The following is a 19,221-nucleotide window of genomic DNA, read 5'->3' as shown; positions in this document are numbered from 1 at the left end:
CGAAAAGGATCGTTCAAGATCGCGATTGTTCGGTCGTCCTCGGGTAACTTCGCGTTTCAACCGCTTGGGGAGCTTTGTATAAGGAGAGTGGGGGAAAGTAAGAGATCTAACTTTGCACCAGTCATCGGCAGTACTTGTTCCTGTGTCCGCAGCTTTGGTGGCTTCCGCTCCGCGATCGGTGGGTACGTTCGTGGGAATATTTAAGTTTGTTTCAAACGCTTACTTGCTCCCGGTGTCTTTGTGAAACAGTGCATACCGTTTAAGTATTGGTAAGCAGGTGTCCTATTGACAATAAAAGGTTGATGTTTTGCTGAGAATTATGTCGGATACTGATGCAGGATTACGATCGGTCACACGTCAAGTCAGCTGACATATTGCGCTCCACTACACCGCAACAGCCTTCGGTAAGTGTCGCAATCCCAAACCGCCTGTTACTCTCCCGAGAAAGAAACTATTTTTATCAAATAGCCACTACACTAGTTTCTACTACGTAATCGTTTTCTATCGATAGCTGCTACGTCGATATTACATTTAATCGCAACAAATAATAGTGAATTTCGTGAAAATAAAATAGGCTGAAAAGAAAATGAGAATGTAATGTCCATTGCGCGAAACAAAGGATGTGCGACGCAATTTGTGAGCTAAGTGCGTATTCAAGGATGGTAGCCATGTCTTCGCTCTTTCTCTTTCCCTTCCTCTTACTCCTTCCCTTCCTCTTACTCCTTCCCTCTTTGCCTCCCTTCCCTCCCTTTCTCGTCACTGTTCCTCGGCGATAGCCTTTGCGTGCGTTGCGTTGTTCTCTGGCTCCGCGAATCTAAAGCTACAACGGCTACGATTACGATAACTGCTACTATTATCACTATGATAGCGCGAGGTTTACTCCAATTTTAACTACGTAAATGTAGTTTAATATACGTTCGTCTACACTAACTCTATCGCATCCCTTTGAATAGTTCTCTCTCTCTCTTTCTCTCTCTCTCTCTCTCTCTCTCTCTCTCTCTCTCTCTCTCTTCTCCTCCTCTCTGTTTGTCCCCTTTCCTTCTGGCGTATCGCCATCTACAAATGTCGCGCAGCAGTGTAGTTTTGATCGTCATCGTCTTCCTCGTCATTGTCTTTGTCGTCTCGTCGTCGTCGTCGTCGTCGTCGTCGCCGTCACCATCGCCATCACCATCGTATTTGCGCTTGAATATCATATAGCATACCTTCAAAGTCCTCGCGGCGATATCACCGACTTCAATAAACTTCTTATTTCTCTATTTATATTCTTCGCCTACACACACACTACATAGATGACTTTTTGCCTTAGCATCGGGACGGCGACGAGGAAGTCGATAACGAGTGTCGAAAGGTGGTTATCAGACTTTCATTCCGTTCGACATTCTCATTAGAAAGAAATGGCATACTCGTACAACAAATATAAAAATAAATAGGGAATTTTGCTTTAAACATTCTATTTTAACAACAAAATTACTTAACGTTTTCGAGAGAAATCGTGCTTTTAAAATGGTTAATAACTGGTACACGTGATCCCCTACTCGACTTCTCATTGTCGTTGACGTACGTTCGTGTGGTTGAAACAATAAAAATTCTTTGAAACGTGATTATTATAGCACTTTTTCGAAGTAGTCGACTTTCATTATTCCGTAAGATACGTTCTAACTCTACGTATACTAAGCTTAGTATAAAGACATTTTGATTCTCATGTCTGTTGAACATTACTTTCCTTCTCGCGGCGTCTCTATGTAGTATATTATAGTCGTACGCTAAATAAGAGGAAATGAATCCCTATGTCACGTGATAAATTGAAGATCGCTGTACCGAAAGTTAGTTTTGCGTATATGTATCGTAGTAGGCCTTCTTTAAAAAAATTTCGATATATTCATCGAGAATATAACAATTAACGCCAGATCTTGGGAATCGTTTAACGTGAGTTCGCTTTTTTTTCCCCCTTCAATTTTCTCTTCATTCAATTGATTTGCAATTCCATTCGTCTGACTTTACTATGATGACTTTTAAAAAAGTTTTGATAGTAAAAATGTAAACTACTTTTTATGCGTCCGCGTGCGTTCGTGTGTGTGTGTGTGTATGTGTGTGTTTTTTAATCGATATATGATTTAAACTCGCCTAATTAACTAATTAATATAAAATTTTCTATATTATAAGAGATTTCGCTCTGTGCGAGATTATAGATATACATTCTAAATTCTTGACAATGTTATTTTCGATATAAAATTTGTATTATATTTAACGTTTGATTTTGGCATTTATCCAAATTAATTGCTGAAATAGACAAAATACGAGAATAGATGATAGTATGAGGGGGGGGGGGAGAAAATATCTTACGAGATAATTATTTTATACGAGAAAAAGTAACGAAAAATATCTTCTGATAGATGTGTTGATTGATTTGTATTACTTTTTGATACAAGTTTCTCTCAAGGCATTACGTGATTTGCCTTAAACTTTTTATTCGTTTAATCTCGGCTTCGATCGAAACAGATGTGGTGATTACTTGATGTTTTAACGAATAGATCATACGAGAATTAAGATAACACTACTTTGATTGTATGACTTTGCAAAGGTCGAAAATCTATAAAACATATAGTGCTCGTTGTCAGGACGGTAACGATACACAGTGTAAATGAAGCATATTATCTAACGACACGAATAGATTTCCTAATCATCTTTTGATTTGAATATATTAATTGTATCATTTGTGCATAGTTTTCTATTATATTCTAATCGCGGGAGAACAAAATAAAAAATGAATTTATTTTTTTTTATTTATTACTTTTTATTTTTAATTAATACATAAAACTCGATAATTCCTGAAGTTCTATCACAAATGAGAAAGAAACTCATTCTTTCGTAGATCTTTATCCCATCTTTTTTTTCAATCGATTGTTTTAATTTTACATAAATCTCTTTAAAATGTTAACATTATATCGAATTTGTATATCGAATTATATCGAATCTGATATTTATACATATAGTTCGAAATGAGAATTAAATATAAGAAGTAATTTTAAAACGGTTGATAAGTCTATTATATTTTATATACAATTTAAGTAATTAAAAATATATCATAATTACAAATAATCTAATTCAATTGTTTTCTTTTAACTATTAAAATTTATGGTTATGAATGATCGAACGATATAACCAAACTTCAGACACGAATCGTCCTGAAATTTGTAAATTTTTTTAAGAAGTAAAGAAAAGAAAGAGTAAATAAATAAAATTTTATATGGGATATTCTTAAAAATTGTATTTGTCATATGTTTTATTTAAAAGAACAGTTAGATTACCGCGGGAATCTAGTAATATTTGAATATGGTACTATATATAGATAAGCACACGATGAGAAGACGAAGTATAAGAATGTTACTGATACCAACTTTGAATAAATGAAATAATAAAAAGAAAATTAGAAACCAGAGCAATGCTTCATTGATCCATATAATATTATTGTTCACATTTTCTTTTAAGCAGAATTCTCTTAATTATGCGATATACGATTCCTCTTTATCAATGTATAGTTAATAACTTTTTCCGAATGATATTATTAATTAGAATTTTCTGTTTTAACATTGGTATAAATATAGTATATTTATGAAATAACAAAAGTTTATTTTTAAGCATGTCATTTTCATGATCCATGAACATGTTTAAACGTGACATACTATTATACGATATTAAAATTAGTTGATATTAATTATATTAATTTCTCATGTAAAATATATTTCTTTTTTCCCCTTGCATGTTATAAATTAAATATTAAAAATATCATCCGATCTACGTAATAGTAATGGAGGTTAAGCCATTGATGCCAGATAATATAGGATATTTTTCGCTCATGCGCAGTAAGGCGACGATGACGTTCGTCCACACCCTCGTATTTATCCATGAACAACACTTTTACCTTGGGCAACCTTAAAGTAGCTATTTGATATAATTACTTTCTTTTCTAACTATTGTCATAATTGATGAAAATCCTATAAATATATTATTCACACGATGTCGATTAAATCTTTCAGTTTATCGTTCTTTATCTTCCATTTAAGGAATTCTGTATGAGATCATTGTTTCATAGAAGAACACGTGTAATTTCAGTACGATCATTTTTTTTATTCGATGTTAATGATTCTTTTTCTTCTTCCTAAATCAATTCTGTGCAATTAACATTCTGTTTTTAATTCCTACTACATCTCTACAATTCTCCAACATATTAGTATAGTTACGTGTGTAGAATTTATTTCCTAGTAATTTTATATATATCTCAAATATATATCTATATATATTTTAATTTTATAAGACTAAGCACATCGGGTAAGATCTTTAACCACGCATGCGCTAAAAAGCTCTGCTCGGGTCAAATCCCTGGATCTAGTAAGAGTGGAAACACGGGGCTCCGCTCGTTGCGCCATCTACAGTGTTCTTAAGCATTTGCTATGCAACGTGGCGCCTAGAGCAATACTATTTAAGATTAATCCCTGTGTAGTTTTAAAAGTAAATTTGATTCCTTTTGAAACTTTAATTCCTTTTATGTATGGTATATGTGCGCATGTATCGTGATCTAAAGTGTGTCTTATATTTTTCTTATAATAATCTTTCTTATTAAAGTCATCATGTAGTAAAAATAATTTAACTGTATGAATATATACATATATCAATTATTTTATTCAAGTATATTTCTTTGTTGTGTGTGTGTGTGTGATGTGTGAAAATAGTTTTGTATTATAAGTAGTTGCATACTATTGTAGAAGTTAACAAAAGCAATAAACTTGTAATATGATTTTAATTGCGGTAATCTAAGTATAGCTTGGCAGTAATTGGTTAAAAAATACTTGTGAATGCTGCTTGTTGTCGCGTACTCTACGTGCGTATTCGTCCATAGCCTACATGTTCTTTGACCGATCGCCATAATGAAAACATTTGTCTGTCGTCGCCGTCGTTATCATCGCTCTGTGTTCTGTCCTTGTATGTTCTCTCTCACTTCGAGATTGTATCGAACAATTGAATAACAAAGTTACAAATATTTAACAACGCTTTATTACAGATCGGTGGGTGAAATAAAATGATTACGTGCTAAAACTCTCAGCAGAGTGCGCGGAGATTCGCCAGGCGACTTACAACCGACAATTTCTCGACGGACTCTTTTTTGTTACGATATTTAAGCACGATACGGATATACGAAGCGTTTACTTAAATGCTTGGAACAAACTTCTACTCCATGTTGTACGTTTCTTGCAACACGATTACGTGTTGGAAAGTGAGTAATATCACACTCACTATTTTCACGCCTTTTGTTAAGGTCGTATTGCGCCGAGAGAAAATCAGATCGTAAAGATGACGTAGTAAAATTTCCATGAATTCCTTTAAATTCATTCTTTAGGATTTTTTCTTACATATAATTTTTATACAACGAATTTTTGAGAACTGTTATCAGTTATTTTTCTGAAAACAAGTTTTCTTTATTGTCTTCTCGATATATAATGTTTCTACGTTTCAATAAATATGAAGCTAACAGTTATCTTCCTCTATTAATTAATTTAGTCCGATTTTTTATTTGACTTTAATATAACGGTGTATACGTTTTTGTAATTTTTTTTCTTTATTTTCTTTTTGTTTTTGTTTCTTTTATACTTAAAATTGTAATATTTATTAACAAAGTGCAGATATTTCAATTATTTAAAGGTTATAATCTTTCTGATTATTCGGTGTTAATGCTTTCTTGAGATTATTATAAACTTTACAACAAATGTTCTATATTATCCTATGATGATCCTATGATTATTTTTAAATAATTTTTAATAAAAATGATTCAATTATTTATATGATCTTATAAGTATTGAAATATATCTTGACAATTTCATTTCTTTGTAATAGGTGACTACATGGTGACACGCGGTCGTAAACGAGCGATCGGCAAGAAAGCTGTGGCAGAAAACAGTTAGTTATCCTGTGCCAAGCTGACTATACCTATTCACTGTTAATCAAGACAGTGATTTCAAATATCATAGAAGAAAAATCAATTTTACTGGCACAGAAATATTGTAACAACAGCTCATAATGGAACGTGAATCTAATCCAATGCAAGCTTTGTGCCGCAGCGGTTGTGGATTTTATGGCTCGCCAGCCACTGATGGACTTTGTTCTCTTTGCTACAAAGAAAATTTAAAAAAGAAACAACAACCACCAGTATCAGCTGCAACTGTTCCAACCTCACAGACCGTTTCTGGTAACGCTGGCACGTTGCAAAGCGGTTTTGGCAGTCCTGCTGTTACAGGAACTACAGCCCAACCTACCATTCCTACTATACCTCAATCAACGACAGATCTACCCAATCCTAAAGAAGTATGTTATTGTATGTGTCGAAGTAATTTTGTAATTAAAGTAATTTTTATTGATAGGATGTCAAATCCTATGTTTAATTTTATATTTTAGATCTGATATATATTTCCTTATTTTATTTTATTTGATCTTATTTTTTCTTGTATTATTTTCCTAATAATCCATAAAATATTATGCAATATATTTAGGTTAGCAGGGAAGATCAGGACAGTGAAGTAGGAGTAAGCGTTACAGTAGCTGAAGGTTCAGTGAGTAGTGGTGATACAGATGAGTGCTTCGATGGCAAAGAGACTGATAAAGAATCTAAGAAGAAGAAAAATCGTTGTGCTGTTTGTCGCAAAAAAGTTGGATTAACTGGTAAGATATATTATTTGTTAATATTTAAGGAAGATTCTATATAAATTCTTTTTATTCTATATCATTATATACATATTTAGCATCATCTAAACTTTTCTTACATTTATAGGATTTGAGTGTCGTTGCGGAGGACTATTCTGCTCCGTGCATCGATACAGTGATAAGCACGACTGCAAATTTGATTATAGAGAAATGGGCGCTCAAGAGATACGGCGCAATAATCCAGTTGTTGTTGGTGAAAAAGTGCAAAAAATTTGAACTATTTAGTGTGTAGTCGTTGGGAAAATGGTTATATAACTATATAAACAAACAGAATATAAAACCCAGAAGAAACAAGATAAATTATCTGGCAGCTGATTGTGTGTTTAGGAGTGAAATATACATGCAGAAAAGTATGAATGACACAGAGTGTAAGAGGTGCAAAAAAAAATTAATTTCAGATAGAAAATTGAAAGGGGGTAGAGAAATAGAACATCAGACAGCAAACGATTTGTTTGATTGCCAATTAGAATGAGTGTGTGAGTGTGAATGTTTCAAAATTGGACATCAGTGCCATGTCAGATTGTCATCTAGCGAGAGTTCTAACTGAGAATATATCTGGTTACTAACTGCTGCCAGCTTACTATTACTATTACCTATTATTATCTTTATGATTATTACAATTTATTATTATTCTATATTATGTTTATTATTAATTTACTTAAACGCAAAAATTCGCGGATAAAGTTTGTTTTTAAGAAGATCCAGAATTTTTGGTGCAGTCAGTCAGTCGGCAAACGATTAAAATTATCTCGTTAGCAATTTCAATTTAATCGCAAATTTTATATATTGCTGTTTTGTTTCTATATCAAGAAGGGAATGTTGCTTAGATAATGGCTGATATTGATGGGTGATCACAATCTTAGGTTAATGATTAGTCTAATAATTATTAAGTATATTAGTCTATTGATTCATAAATAATGCAATGAAGTATAAGTAGTATTGTGTGTTTATGTGCAACTTCACGTGAATATAACCAGCATTATTACTCATTAAATATGTTTCAATCTATAATGCAAATCAATTATTTACACTGTCGCAGCAATTCTTTTAAAGAAAAACCCTTCTATGAAGATATTTATTCCTCGTTTTTTCTCCGCGGGTATTGAAACATAGAGTATAAATATTTAGCACTACTAAAACCATTAATTAGTTTCTTTGTTTTTCTTTTATTTCATTTCTTTTTTTTCTCTTTGTGAGTTTTATAGAGTAGCTGTGCAAGGTATTCCGGTGCTGCATTACAGTGCTTGAAAACTGAGTAATAACATTTTTCTAGATGCCAGATATTACATTAAAAGAAAGAATAGCTGGCAAAAACACGATCAGCATTAGAAAATGTAAAAGATATACGAACATTGTAGAGAAGGCTACTATCACATGGTGATCACTATGTATGTTTCTAAATGACTTTGTTAAAACATAATTAATCTTCGTCTCTACGTTATCATCCTAAAATATTGTTCTCATTATAAGATTTATGTTAAAATGGTGCTACGAGACCGTTCTTTACTGTATTTTCTTGCGAAGTCAACTGCAATATAATGAAGGAAACTATTATGGACTTTGTGTTCATAATATATTAATTCCTTAAAAATAAATTCATATGCATCTTAAATCAATGAAATTATGAATAATAATTGCTGGATTAAATAAAAAAAGGGAAGTAACTGATATTTTTATGTTATCTATATCATTTTGGGACAAAGCGTTGTCAAGACTGTGCTGCCATATATATATACATATATACGTACTTCTTTATTATATAATTAGAATACTCTCAACGAAAGCATTTTCTGATTTGTTATTAATTCTAATGAGCTTTAAACATTGGTAAATATTGCAAAGAAAGAGAACAAATTATTTTCCACAAATATATAAATATACATATAATTTATTTTCTTCTACATTAGCAACGAAGAAATTGTTTGCTTAATGTTATCTCAAAGAGATTCTTGTTAATATAACTCTTATATATAATCAATAATTTTTAACAACTTATAATTTAAAATGAGATCTCTTATATATATATGTGTGGCTGTAATGCAAAATGACATAAGTCACGTTAAAAAAAGAATAAATAAACTAATACATTACATAATTTTTTTTTAATATATTCTTTATGGGGTAATATTTCCATAATACCTGGTTAAGATGAATAAACGATGTAAAAAATAAGAATGTGTATTAATGGTATTAATTTTATAATGGTTTCATGATGTGTTGACATGGGAAATAATGAACACCTTATAATTTTATATTACCTTATTGTAAAAAAGCTTAAAATGAAAATAAAATTAATTTTAAATACTTGTTTTTTTAAAACATTGTGATGTAATAGCTCGAGAAGCATTACGAATTAAATAAAAGTTAATGCTTATTATAAAAATTATTTATTTGATATATATATATATATGTGTGTATACATATTATATATATATATATATATATATATATATATATATATATATATATATTTCAATATAAATATTTATTTAAAGTTTTATTATGAGTTGATATTTTTAAGTGTAAAAGTATCGTATAGAATACGGACGAGAGTCATTTTACATTATGGCCACATAGCAATAATGTTTTAAATAATCAAATATGTTTAAAAATTGAGAGTACAGAAAATGCAAATCTTTAATATTACTTCCTATTTATCATTAATTCACAAAATTTTTTTCAAGTGGAAAAAATTCATCAAAACAAATTGACGTAAACTTAATTTTTTTTCTCATTTTTTTGTTTTACATTGTAAGTAACTAGCGCAGTCATATCAATGTAAAACAATTCTTTCAAATGCTTTATAACATTTTAGCATACACTATACTTAAAAAATATATAGTATAGTATATGTATAGAAACATGATGGCATATATGAATAAGTTTTAAATTTTTTGTTTGTTTAATTATCTATTTTTTTCTTTCTTTTTTTTTTCTTTTTTTTACATATGATTTAGGGAAAATTTCGAAAGATACTTAACTTTATACTTTGACTTTCTCTGACTATATAGACAATATTAAATTAATTGTCAGAGCTTAATCTTTTTTAATGCACTATATTAAAATATTAGATATGTTGATGAGAAAAACACAAATTTGTATAGAAAATAACGCACACATTGCAAATATTGTTCTATGGTTGCCTTCAGGCCTTCATCCTATTTTAGGCATAGCATATTTTTCTAATGTATATTGCAATATCGGAATCATCTTGCCTAGCGAAAGCAACCAAGTTTAAAAATATTTAAAAAAAAAAAAGAAGAAAAAGAAATGATCATAGTAGCACGTATATTAAACGTGCTATATATAAATAAATAAACGATTTGATCATTGATAAATAGATGGGTAAAGGCAAAGTAATCTAGCCGTGACGATGATCGTACTCGACTGGTTGCATTAAATCATAACGATGCTTGTAATTATTACGATTGATATTAGTATATTTAAGTAATTAAACTTCACATTAACTTAAATATATTATATGATTAAATTACCACCCTTTGGTATATATTTTAGATTTTAGGTTCACGTGATTTAAATAGATATATATATATATTGCATAGCCACATCACACACCACAGTCTAAAAGAACTTGAACTGTGATTTATACAGTCTAGCTCCTCCTCTTCTCACCTTATCTTCCCAAAAACAAAATTTCTTACAATTTCTTAGATATTTATAACTATAGTGGACTATATATTTATGTATATTTAAATACAGAAATATATCTATATATAAATCTATCGCCCCCCCCCCCGCCCCTTTACATTCATCGGAAGTGGTTTTATCTTGTAATGATGATTACAAATTTGTAGATATAACATTTTTAAGCCTATGAAATTCTTTAAAAAGATCTTTAAAAAGAAAAGGAAAAGAAGAAACTACTATAGATTATACAAAGTAAAAGTATGTTATGCTAGAAAACGTAATTTTCGCTTTTATTCCCATTTTGTTCTCATTTATATTTGTCCTTTATATAAAATTAGTAATATTGCGTTATCCAAACAATTATTGTAATTTTGGAAATATAGGAATCTCGTTATACATCTTAATGGTTTTCATAAAGTAACAGATGGATTACAAATAACATTTTATATTTACTATTTATATTTGATCTTACTACATTGCTCATACAAAATATAAGCTGCATACATTTATATGATGGTAAGTATTGGTTTCTTTCTATGTATGTAATATGATGTTAAATAAAATTTTTAACATTAAATTTTATAAAATAAGATAAAGAATATATATAAAATAAAGAAAAAATTAATATATATATATATATATATATATATATATAAAATTTAAATTAATCCGTATGTTTGATTATTCTGATGTTTTTCAATTAACATAAAAAGATTCAAAATAGATAATGTTTGCAAATTTGTATTTCTATCAATGATTAATGAATTATTTAGGTTATAAAATCAGATCATTTTTTACTAAGAATAAAACATAATACCGAATGAACTTATAACTATAATTTTAAAAAATCGTACAGAATTAAAACTAATGATATTAAAATTTATTGCTTAATGTTTATACACATTTGGCTTTAATTTTTATATATTTGTAATTTCAACTTGCATATTTTTTTATTTTCTATCTTTTTGTTCATTAACATATTGATACGTCAAGATTAGTATTAACGTTGGTACATAAAATATACCTATAATATATTTGCAATATTATCACTAATGTAATCCACAGTCAAAGCTGCGCTTGCGCAGGACGAATCCTTAATGCGCATGTGCAGATCTCCGTATTGGAGGGGCGTAGAAAGGAGGCCATATTGTACAGTTAAATTGAAAGAACGAAAATAATTATATCAGCGTGAAGTGGGCACTATTTATCGTAATATTTTTATCTCCTGTCTTTCAACGACGTTAGTTGAAATTCACAGTTACAAAACAAGTAAGAGGGGCCAATCCGTGGGCTCCTGATATTTTATACATAAGTATATTTTAGTAGTGTATTTCGATCGAGAGGCATCGTCGGTCTATATTACAGGAGTTTGTTGCTGCAAGCGAAATGGGCACTCGAGATGACGAATATGATTATTTATTTAAAGGTAAAGCAAATCTCTCTTTTAATCTATCATTGTCGTTTGTAATGCGCATTTGTTTTTGTTCTAAGACATATTTTTTTCATTCGTTGAAATTAACTATTAAGCTAAATATATAGGGAATCTTTGATGTCGAATCGAACGTTATTCACGCTGACGTTCACTCTATAGGCACGAATGACTGTTAGGATTTTCGTAGAATGTGGTCGACGTGTGATGACATCAGATGATGTCCCTCTTAGAGTGTGACACAACTATCATTTTACTCTGAAATGTCAAATTATGGTAGACTTTCTTGGATTTGAGTTTAGTATGTATAGTGATATACAATATATGTATATGGAAATAGGATGTCGCTTCTTTTTATATTCTTAAGCTCATCAATATATATTGTAACGGGATATTTCTCTATGTTTCTAACATTTACATAACTATAACAGTATGCGTGAAAATTTTATTTCATTGTGTGTAGTTCACACAAAGTATTTCTCTCTCTCTCTCTCTCTCTCTCTCTCTCTCTCTCTCTCTTTCTTTTTTTCTTTCTTTCTTTCTTTCTTTCTTTCTTTCTTTCTTTCTCTCTCTCTTTCTCTCTCTCTCTCTCTCTCTCTCTCTCTCTCTCTCTCTTTCTATCTCTCTCTTTCTTTATTGTATGTACATGCACACGCGCGTGAATAATGATGAACAATGTCCATATATAAATGATATTTAAACATAATATTCCTGTATCTACAGATCTAAAATCTTAGAAGAAAGAATAAAGAAACAATTCTATAAATCATGACAAAATAAACTATTTAAAGTTTTAATAATGAATTATTTTTATATTGTAATATTAAATGATATAATAAAAATAAAAAGTGTTAAGAAAAATAATAGATTTTTGTAGCATTTATTGTATAAATCTATTATATATCATCTTTAAAAAAATATATTTTAAATTATTTGCTTCAAAAGAAAGAATTTTATGTTCATTATTAAATGGGTGTTGCTTTTGTACATATTATATCTTTTACAATAACATTTGTCAAAATTCTTAAAAATTTTTACTTATCTTTTACTATTTTTATTTCTTAATATTATAGTTGTCCTTATTGGTGATTCTGGAGTAGGAAAAAGTAACCTACTATCTCGTTTCACACGCAATGAGTTTAATTTGGAATCAAAGTCTACTATAGGTGTTGAATTTGCAACACGCAGTATACAAGTAGATGGTAAAACAATTAAAGCTCAAATTTGGGATACAGCTGGACAAGAACGTTATCGAGCCATTACCTCTGCGTAAGTTTCTTAGAATTACAATTTTAGATAACTAATTATATATTTAATCACATCGTTAGATTTATTTTGTATAATCAATTTATTCTCATTAATCATTAGATACTATCGGGGTGCAGTTGGAGCATTGTTGGTATATGATATTGCAAAACATTTGACATATGAAAATGTTGAAAGATGGTTACGAGAATTACGGGACCATGCAGACCAACATATTGTGATCATGTTAGTGGGAAACAAATCAGACTTAAGGCATTTACGTGCAGTTCCAACTGATGAGGCTAAAGCATTTGCAGAAAAAAATGGTCTCTCATTTATTGAAACCTCTGCTTTAGATTCTACTAATGTTGAAACAGCGTTCCAAAATATATTAACAGGTAAATCATTTAATATTGAATAATACTTTATGCTAAACCTTTATTTGTGTGTGTATTATAGAATAAATAATTTTAAGTAACTTTAATCTTTATAACAAAAAACATAAATATTATTTGCGTGTTTATTATACATGTGTAAAATAATTGTTATAATCTTTGCACATATAATATAAAAATATAATCTCTATTATGTTATACTACAAAAATAAATAGGTTTGTTGCATGAAAATAATGTGAAATATTTATGCAATAATAATTCATATTTAAATGTTGCAGAAATATACAGAATCGTATCACAAAGACAAATACGAGATCCACCAGAAGGAGATACAATTCGACCCCAAAACGTAGAACCTATTGATGTCAAGCCGACCATGAATTCTGATGGAATGCGTAAACAGTGCTGTCAGTGACTTACCTTGCTGCTTAAAATGTGTGTATAGGCGAATGCAATACAAATATTCCAGAAGTATGATTGCTTAATTTTTAGTTATTGGAAAGAAAATTAGTGTACGGTCTTTATACAGTAACATAGTTTCAATATAATGAAAATATTGATTAGTTTATTATAAATTTTATGTTCATTTGTACATCAAGTTTATCTTAACATATATCAAAATTAAACACTGCTGAATGTCTTTGTCGTGTTTTTGTAATGCACTATAAATGGAGGGTTGAAAATGAATAATATATTAAAATGTACACTTGTAATAATGGTAGATTTTATTATACTACATCTAACATCATCTCCCAAAAAAGAATAACTCTAACATGATATTGTATTATATTAGAGATTTAACATATCAAATACACAATTAATATTCACCAAGCTATATATGGATTGTATTCACACAGTTTTTTTATAATTAGTGTAATGCAATTGAAATGAACATTTATGAGACTCAATTATTTTGTAACCAATTTAGTCTATAAAATTTTATTTTATCATTGTTTACATTTTTCAAATATTGACTTTCAATCAATGTTGCTATGTAATTAAATCAAATACTATTACAGAAGACGATTATAATAAAATATTATTTTCTATTGTACTATGAACATGATTTTTATCAGTTCATTATTAAGAGTGAAATCAATTGGCTTTAATTAAACAATATCTTTTTGATTATAGATTAAATAACAATCCAAAACACAAGTTTTATGTAAATCTTTTATATTCTTCTGTTCTTTCTAAAACTTTAATATCACACATTAATGCTTCATATTTTATATTTTTTCCATGTTTTTAATGTTACAGAAGCAGTCTCAAGGAGGAAGAATGGAATAAGATACTGATGATAGATGTGGCAAGTGCATAATAATTTGAAATCTAAGACTATGCACAAGTCCATAATATCATATGTTTGAAGAATTTGTAACCCCAACAACATCAGGGTATACTATTCACTGATGCTCTTATGAGTATATATTATGCATTCACAGAAATAGTTAACAAAAGAAAAGCATCACGGTTATGTATGATGCAGTAAAAGTGAATACATATGCATTATTCTGTCCTTTAAATTTATTTTTACCCTATTTGTTTTCATATTTTTGATCATATACGAGGTCTGTTCATGTAACAGAGAGAAACATTGATATTGTATATATAATTATCGTGTATAATTAAATATAATATTATTTGATTCTTATTATATATAAAAAATAAAATCTCTATTATATGACAAATATAAGATGCAAAGAAAGAATTTATTTATAAAATAATATAAGAAACATGTCCCTCAAGCTAAAAGTTATAAAGCACTATATAATTATAATAAAATGATTTAATGATTATAAGTTATTAAAAAATATGAGAAAGTAGTAAAAATAGTAATACTGTTTTTTATCGACTATTTTTTCTTTAAAAAATAATATAACGAAATTTATAATAAGACGAACTCAAAAAACTATCTATCTCTCATGGAAATTTAAATGAATAGTCCTCGTATATTAAATTTAACAAAAAATGCTCTGTTCTTACTCAATTTAAGGATATTTCAGTCCGTTTAACATATAACTATTATTGTGAGTATGTAAATAATTTATAATCATTTGCTTACAATGAAATAATACAGTCAAACATAAAATGAACTGCAAAGAATAGTGCATAATAATAGACAAAAGCTTATAACAAAGAAAACACTATATAAGGAAGTATGAAACCTGAAATACAAAAATTAAATTCTATAAAATATTTTTCTGCTTTTATTATTTTAATATTTTCTTTTTAAGTTTGATTTTGACATCACTTGCTTCATAAGAAATCCTTTAAATTTACAAATGTGTGACCTACACTTAATATATATAAAATATTGCACATTATACATATTCTTTCAGCATTGTTATTTTTATGAATACTGCAACAATTTAGAAGCTATTTTCAAAACTCAGCTATTATATCCGTGAATAAATTGAAAGTGTGTAAAATATTACAAGTTAAGATATATAAGCTGTAATGTGAAAGATTGACAAAATTTTAATTATTATTCCATAGGATATAAAATTTGTGCAACACGCTAATGGAATATAAAATATTAAGTGTCAAATGTGTGTGTGTTATATATAATTTTTTATTACTTAATTTTGTTATATTATTTGTATGACTTTTTATAAGCAAACAAAACACATTTCCTAGCTGCCCTAATGGATAATAATCGTAAGTAAGTATATCGATTTAATATAGTAATACTCACCTTTGTATGATTAATTTACAGTTGTTAATAATCATATATATCCAAAATAGCAATGCTCAAATTATTATTATATTCGTGTGTATTAAATGATATATTCGGTAGTTTTAGGATCGTTATTGTAAACTCATAAAAAATCATCTTAAATTTCTTTTATATTAAATAGCAATGAATTTTTAATGCACAAAATTAAATATTCTTTTGCTATTATAAATTTGGTCGTTTTTCATTTTTTTTATTTTTATAAAAAAAGAAAAAAAATCGTTACAAATTGTAACACATTTTGTAGTTTATATTAAAATAATCAATCTCCAAATAACAACTTCTATATATGCAATGCTTTAATTAATAAATATTAAAAATTATATAAGTAATTATATAATTTAAATCTACTTTTTTAATGTGAACTTTATCTTAAATATATAATAATAATTCTTACTCATACCTGTAATAATTAAGTATCAATCTCTCTTATAATATAATAGAGACTAGCATTCAAGATAATTTTATTTTTTATTAAAATATTATATGCTAAGCTTTAGTAAAAATGTTATAAGAGTGTCATAATCAAGGTTAATAATAAATACACGTTAAATACAGTTTTATATTTATATTTCTAAACATTAGTATATTAAGCAAATGGAGAACATAAATATGAGATAAAGATTTTAACTTAAGACGTATATGTACAGTATAATATCATATCTGATACTACATATGTCATTTGGTATTATTACGTTTATTCTGTAATAAATATATATCATGCTCAAATTCAAGTTCTTGGCTAGCATTATACTTTTGGAAAAATCGTTTTCCATGCTCAAAAGTAGCTATCATTATAGCACAAGCTGGTGCAACTTTTACTAAACGTGGAATTAAACCAGTAAACAAACCTTTTATACCATTTTGGTTGTAAATTTTTCGTATTATAGTCCATGTGTTACTACTACGATCAGGTTTATCTGTAATCACATTAATCAAATGAATTAGTGTGTACAAATGTTATGCATTTTAAAGAAATATTACCTTTCTTTTTTTAATACACAGTACTTACCTGAATATATTTCCTTTTCACCCATTTCTATTTGCCTATGTGTTTTTACTACATCAAATGGTATAGTCAATAAAGCGGCTATCTTTAAATATAAAAAATAAAAGAAAAAACAGAATGAATTCATACAATATTATTGTTTCTTAGAAATAATAAAAATTTCAAACTTACAGATCCTGCTGTTGCTCCTGCTGCAAGATTGAAAGTAAAAGTTTGTTCTGACTCACAAAATATTTGTTTTATAGTTTCATAATGAAACCAATAAATAGCACTAAAAGGTACATCCCGAAGAAGTGTGGATCCTAATCCCATCCATAGGCCAGAGAAACCACTATATTTAATGAGTGTCTTTAATGCTTCTCTTATTTCTACAAGAATAAAAATAAAAAATTATTCTACAATAGTATTTTATTATATATAAAAATATATATCTTACTTTTTCATTACCTGCATAACTTAATTTTTGAGATTGCATTTTAGTTCTAATTAATTCTAATGGACTAACTAAAACCGCTGCCCAAATACGTGCCGTGCCTCCAGCTAACATAGGAATCCAGAATGGCTGTTCTATATTTCTTATATTTTTTTTCCCATCTCCATTATATTGATCCTATAAATGCAAAGCTTACAAAAATATCAATTATTATATAAATATAATATATCTTCTTTTTTTTAATTTTTAACTTACTTTGAAGTATATCCTTAACTGTTCATATGAAACAAAATATATTATGGTTGCAGGTACTGCTAATACAAGAGTTGGACTCAAGCCGCTCCATAGTGAACTGATTCCTTCCTTCTTACTTATTTTTATAAAAGCATCCTATTATTAATTAATATTTATATAAAGGTACTTGATCAATGTTTACATCAATTAAAATATTTTATAATTTAATCTATTATTTATACCATAGTGCCAGTAAATTTTTCATTGGGTCCTTTTCCATTAAGACATGGACATAAATGGTCCATTAATCCATTACAATATAGAAAACATTTGTTAGAAATCATAGCTTTCTGTTGAGCTTGTAGACGTGTTTTAACTACATCTAAAGGCGTAACTAAAAAAATATATAATGTAATATAAATATAAATGTATTTTATTATGCTTAAACATCTTCAATTTATTAATAAAAATGAATGCAACATAAAATATAATTATTATTAAATTATATAAAAAATATTGTCCAAAAATAATTATCAATTATGTTCGCTTACCAAATACTGAAGTTATAAGTGCACCTGTGCAAGAAGCTATAATTTGTTGGTATGGTCTAATACGAAATCTTGGATCATCCAAATTAACTGGAGGTGATATATTTGCCACTTTATTCATTTTAAGACTGTTTTAAAATCACATTAATATAACTATACCTTATCTTATCTTAACCTTTAATTTACTTTCACAACACCAATTAAAAAATTCTGATAAAATAATATTCATGAAATATATTAATATCATCATTCATTAGTAGTAAAAAATATTAACGTATCATTGTCTTTATAAATCTATAACAATTCTAATTTCTGAGATGAATTTAATCGCGTACCTTTAAAAAATATTTTATTTTTATAGATCAATTTTATAACTAACTAAATTCATAGACTTCTTATCATTTCTAACTTGAAATATGAAATTTTTTCATAAGAAGAAAAAAAAAAGAAAAGAAAACTAATTTACTTTCAAAAATTCTTTTCTACTTTCCTTTAATTGAACGTAAGAAAAAATAGGAAAAACTGCATCATTTTAGGAAACATCCGGTTTGCCGCGTTTTCGATTGATATATAAGCATCATGAACTATCTGTTTCATGAGATTACCAAAAATACATTCATGTATGTATTTTAAATAGATAATATGTATTTTCAAGTTTGTCCATCTCTTATTTTTTAAACGAATAATCCAAATACTTTTTCAACTAATCAATCTAATTTTTTCAACGATATATTTAATGAGAAACGAATTTGATTTCGATTTCCTCGATAGATATATACACCCAATATC

General features: G+C 28.2%; 3 protein-coding genes across 9 annotated transcripts; 2 read left to right on the top strand and 1 right to left on the bottom strand.

Annotated features, from left to right (window-relative positions):
- Window positions 1-109: 109 nt before the first annotated feature.
- On the top strand, window positions 110-10,226 carry LOC127067287 (AN1-type zinc finger protein 5). Of its 4 annotated transcripts, XM_051002063.1 has the most exons (6): window positions 110-269; window positions 339-404; window positions 5,060-5,272; window positions 5,890-6,357; window positions 6,543-6,711; window positions 6,821-10,226. In XM_051002063.1, exons 4-6 carry the CDS (start codon window positions 6,073-6,075, stop codon window positions 6,967-6,969), a joined length of 603 nt encoding a protein of 200 aa, XP_050858020.1. In that variant the 5' UTR covers window positions 110-269; window positions 339-404; window positions 5,060-5,272; window positions 5,890-6,072; the 3' UTR covers window positions 6,970-10,226. The 4 variants fall into 4 exon arrangements, with proteins under 4 accessions (XP_050858020.1, XP_050858021.1, XP_050858018.1 ...); XM_051002064.1 differs by lacking the exon at window positions 5,060-5,272; XM_051002061.1 differs by having other exon boundaries at window positions 112-404; window positions 5,060-5,238.
- A 1,294-nt stretch (window positions 10,227-11,520) lies between these two features.
- LOC127067330 (ras-related protein Rab-11A) lies at window positions 11,521-15,672 on the top strand. 3 transcript variants are annotated; one of them, XR_007782590.1, is made up of 5 exons: window positions 11,521-11,827; window positions 12,904-13,099; window positions 13,199-13,473; window positions 13,750-13,942; window positions 14,732-15,672. XR_007782590.1 is itself a non-coding variant. In XM_051002137.1 (5 exons), exons 1-4 carry the CDS (start codon window positions 11,788-11,790, stop codon window positions 13,884-13,886), a joined length of 648 nt encoding a protein of 215 aa, XP_050858094.1. In that variant the 5' UTR covers window positions 11,521-11,787; the 3' UTR covers window positions 13,887-13,906; window positions 14,732-15,672. The 3 variants fall into 3 exon arrangements, 2 of the variants coding, with proteins under 2 accessions (XP_050858094.1, XP_050858093.1); XM_051002137.1 differs by having other exon boundaries at window positions 13,750-13,906; XM_051002136.1 differs by lacking the exon at window positions 14,732-15,672 and having other exon boundaries at window positions 13,750-14,306.
- Window positions 15,673-16,761: 1,089 nt separating this feature from the next.
- On the bottom strand, window positions 16,762-19,215 carry LOC127067328 (probable mitochondrial glutathione transporter SLC25A40). Of its 2 annotated transcripts, none has more exons than XM_051002133.1 (8): window positions 19,038-19,215; window positions 18,436-18,560; window positions 18,127-18,278; window positions 17,906-18,040; window positions 17,665-17,827; window positions 17,389-17,585; window positions 17,221-17,302; window positions 16,762-17,128 (listed from the first exon to the last, which is right to left on the bottom strand). In XM_051002133.1, exons 1-8 carry the CDS (start codon window positions 19,046-19,048, stop codon window positions 16,887-16,889), a joined length of 1,107 nt encoding a protein of 368 aa, XP_050858090.1. In that variant the 5' UTR covers window positions 19,049-19,215; the 3' UTR covers window positions 16,762-16,886. The 2 variants fall into 2 exon arrangements, with proteins under 2 accessions (XP_050858090.1, XP_050858091.1); XM_051002134.1 differs by lacking the exon at window positions 19,038-19,215 and adding an exon at window positions 18,768-19,009.
- Window positions 19,216-19,221: the final 6 nt, after the last annotated feature.

Source organism: Vespula vulgaris, chromosome 10, assembly GCF_905475345.1.
Source record: "Vespula vulgaris chromosome 10, iyVesVulg1.1, whole genome shotgun sequence".
NCBI classification, from domain to species: domain Eukaryota; kingdom Metazoa; phylum Arthropoda; class Insecta; order Hymenoptera; family Vespidae; genus Vespula; species Vespula vulgaris.
The sequence above is the reverse complement of the archived record's forward strand: the minus strand, read 5'-3'. Positions and strand labels throughout refer to the sequence as shown.

Excerpts from the sequence above, each read along its gene's own strand:
- LOC127067328 (XM_051002133.1), bottom strand. Across the intron at positions 18,041-18,126 it reads AAAAATTTACTGGCACTATG|GATGCTTTTATAAAAATAAG; the intron begins GTATAAATAATA and ends AATTAATAATAG. Across the intron at positions 17,828-17,905 it reads AGTTAAGGATATACTTCAAA|GATCAATATAATGGAGATGG; the intron begins GTAAGTTAAAAA and ends TTGCATTTATAG.
- LOC127067287 (XM_051002064.1), top strand. The coding sequence starts at position 6,073 with ATGGAACGTGAATCTAATCCAATGCAAGCTTTGTGCCGCAGCGGTTGT. Across the intron at positions 6,358-6,542 it reads ATCTACCCAATCCTAAAGAA|GTTAGCAGGGAAGATCAGGA; the intron begins GTATGTTATTGT and ends CAATATATTTAG. Across the intron at positions 6,712-6,820 it reads CAAAAAAGTTGGATTAACTG|GATTTGAGTGTCGTTGCGGA; the intron begins GTAAGATATATT and ends TTACATTTATAG.
- LOC127067330 (XM_051002137.1), top strand. The coding sequence starts at position 11,788 with ATGGGCACTCGAGATGACGAATATGATTATTTATTTAAAG. Across the intron at positions 13,100-13,198 it reads TATCGAGCCATTACCTCTGC|ATACTATCGGGGTGCAGTTG; the intron begins GTAAGTTTCTTA and ends ATTAATCATTAG. Across the intron at positions 13,474-13,749 it reads GTTCCAAAATATATTAACAG|AAATATACAGAATCGTATCA; the intron begins GTAAATCATTTA and ends TAAATGTTGCAG.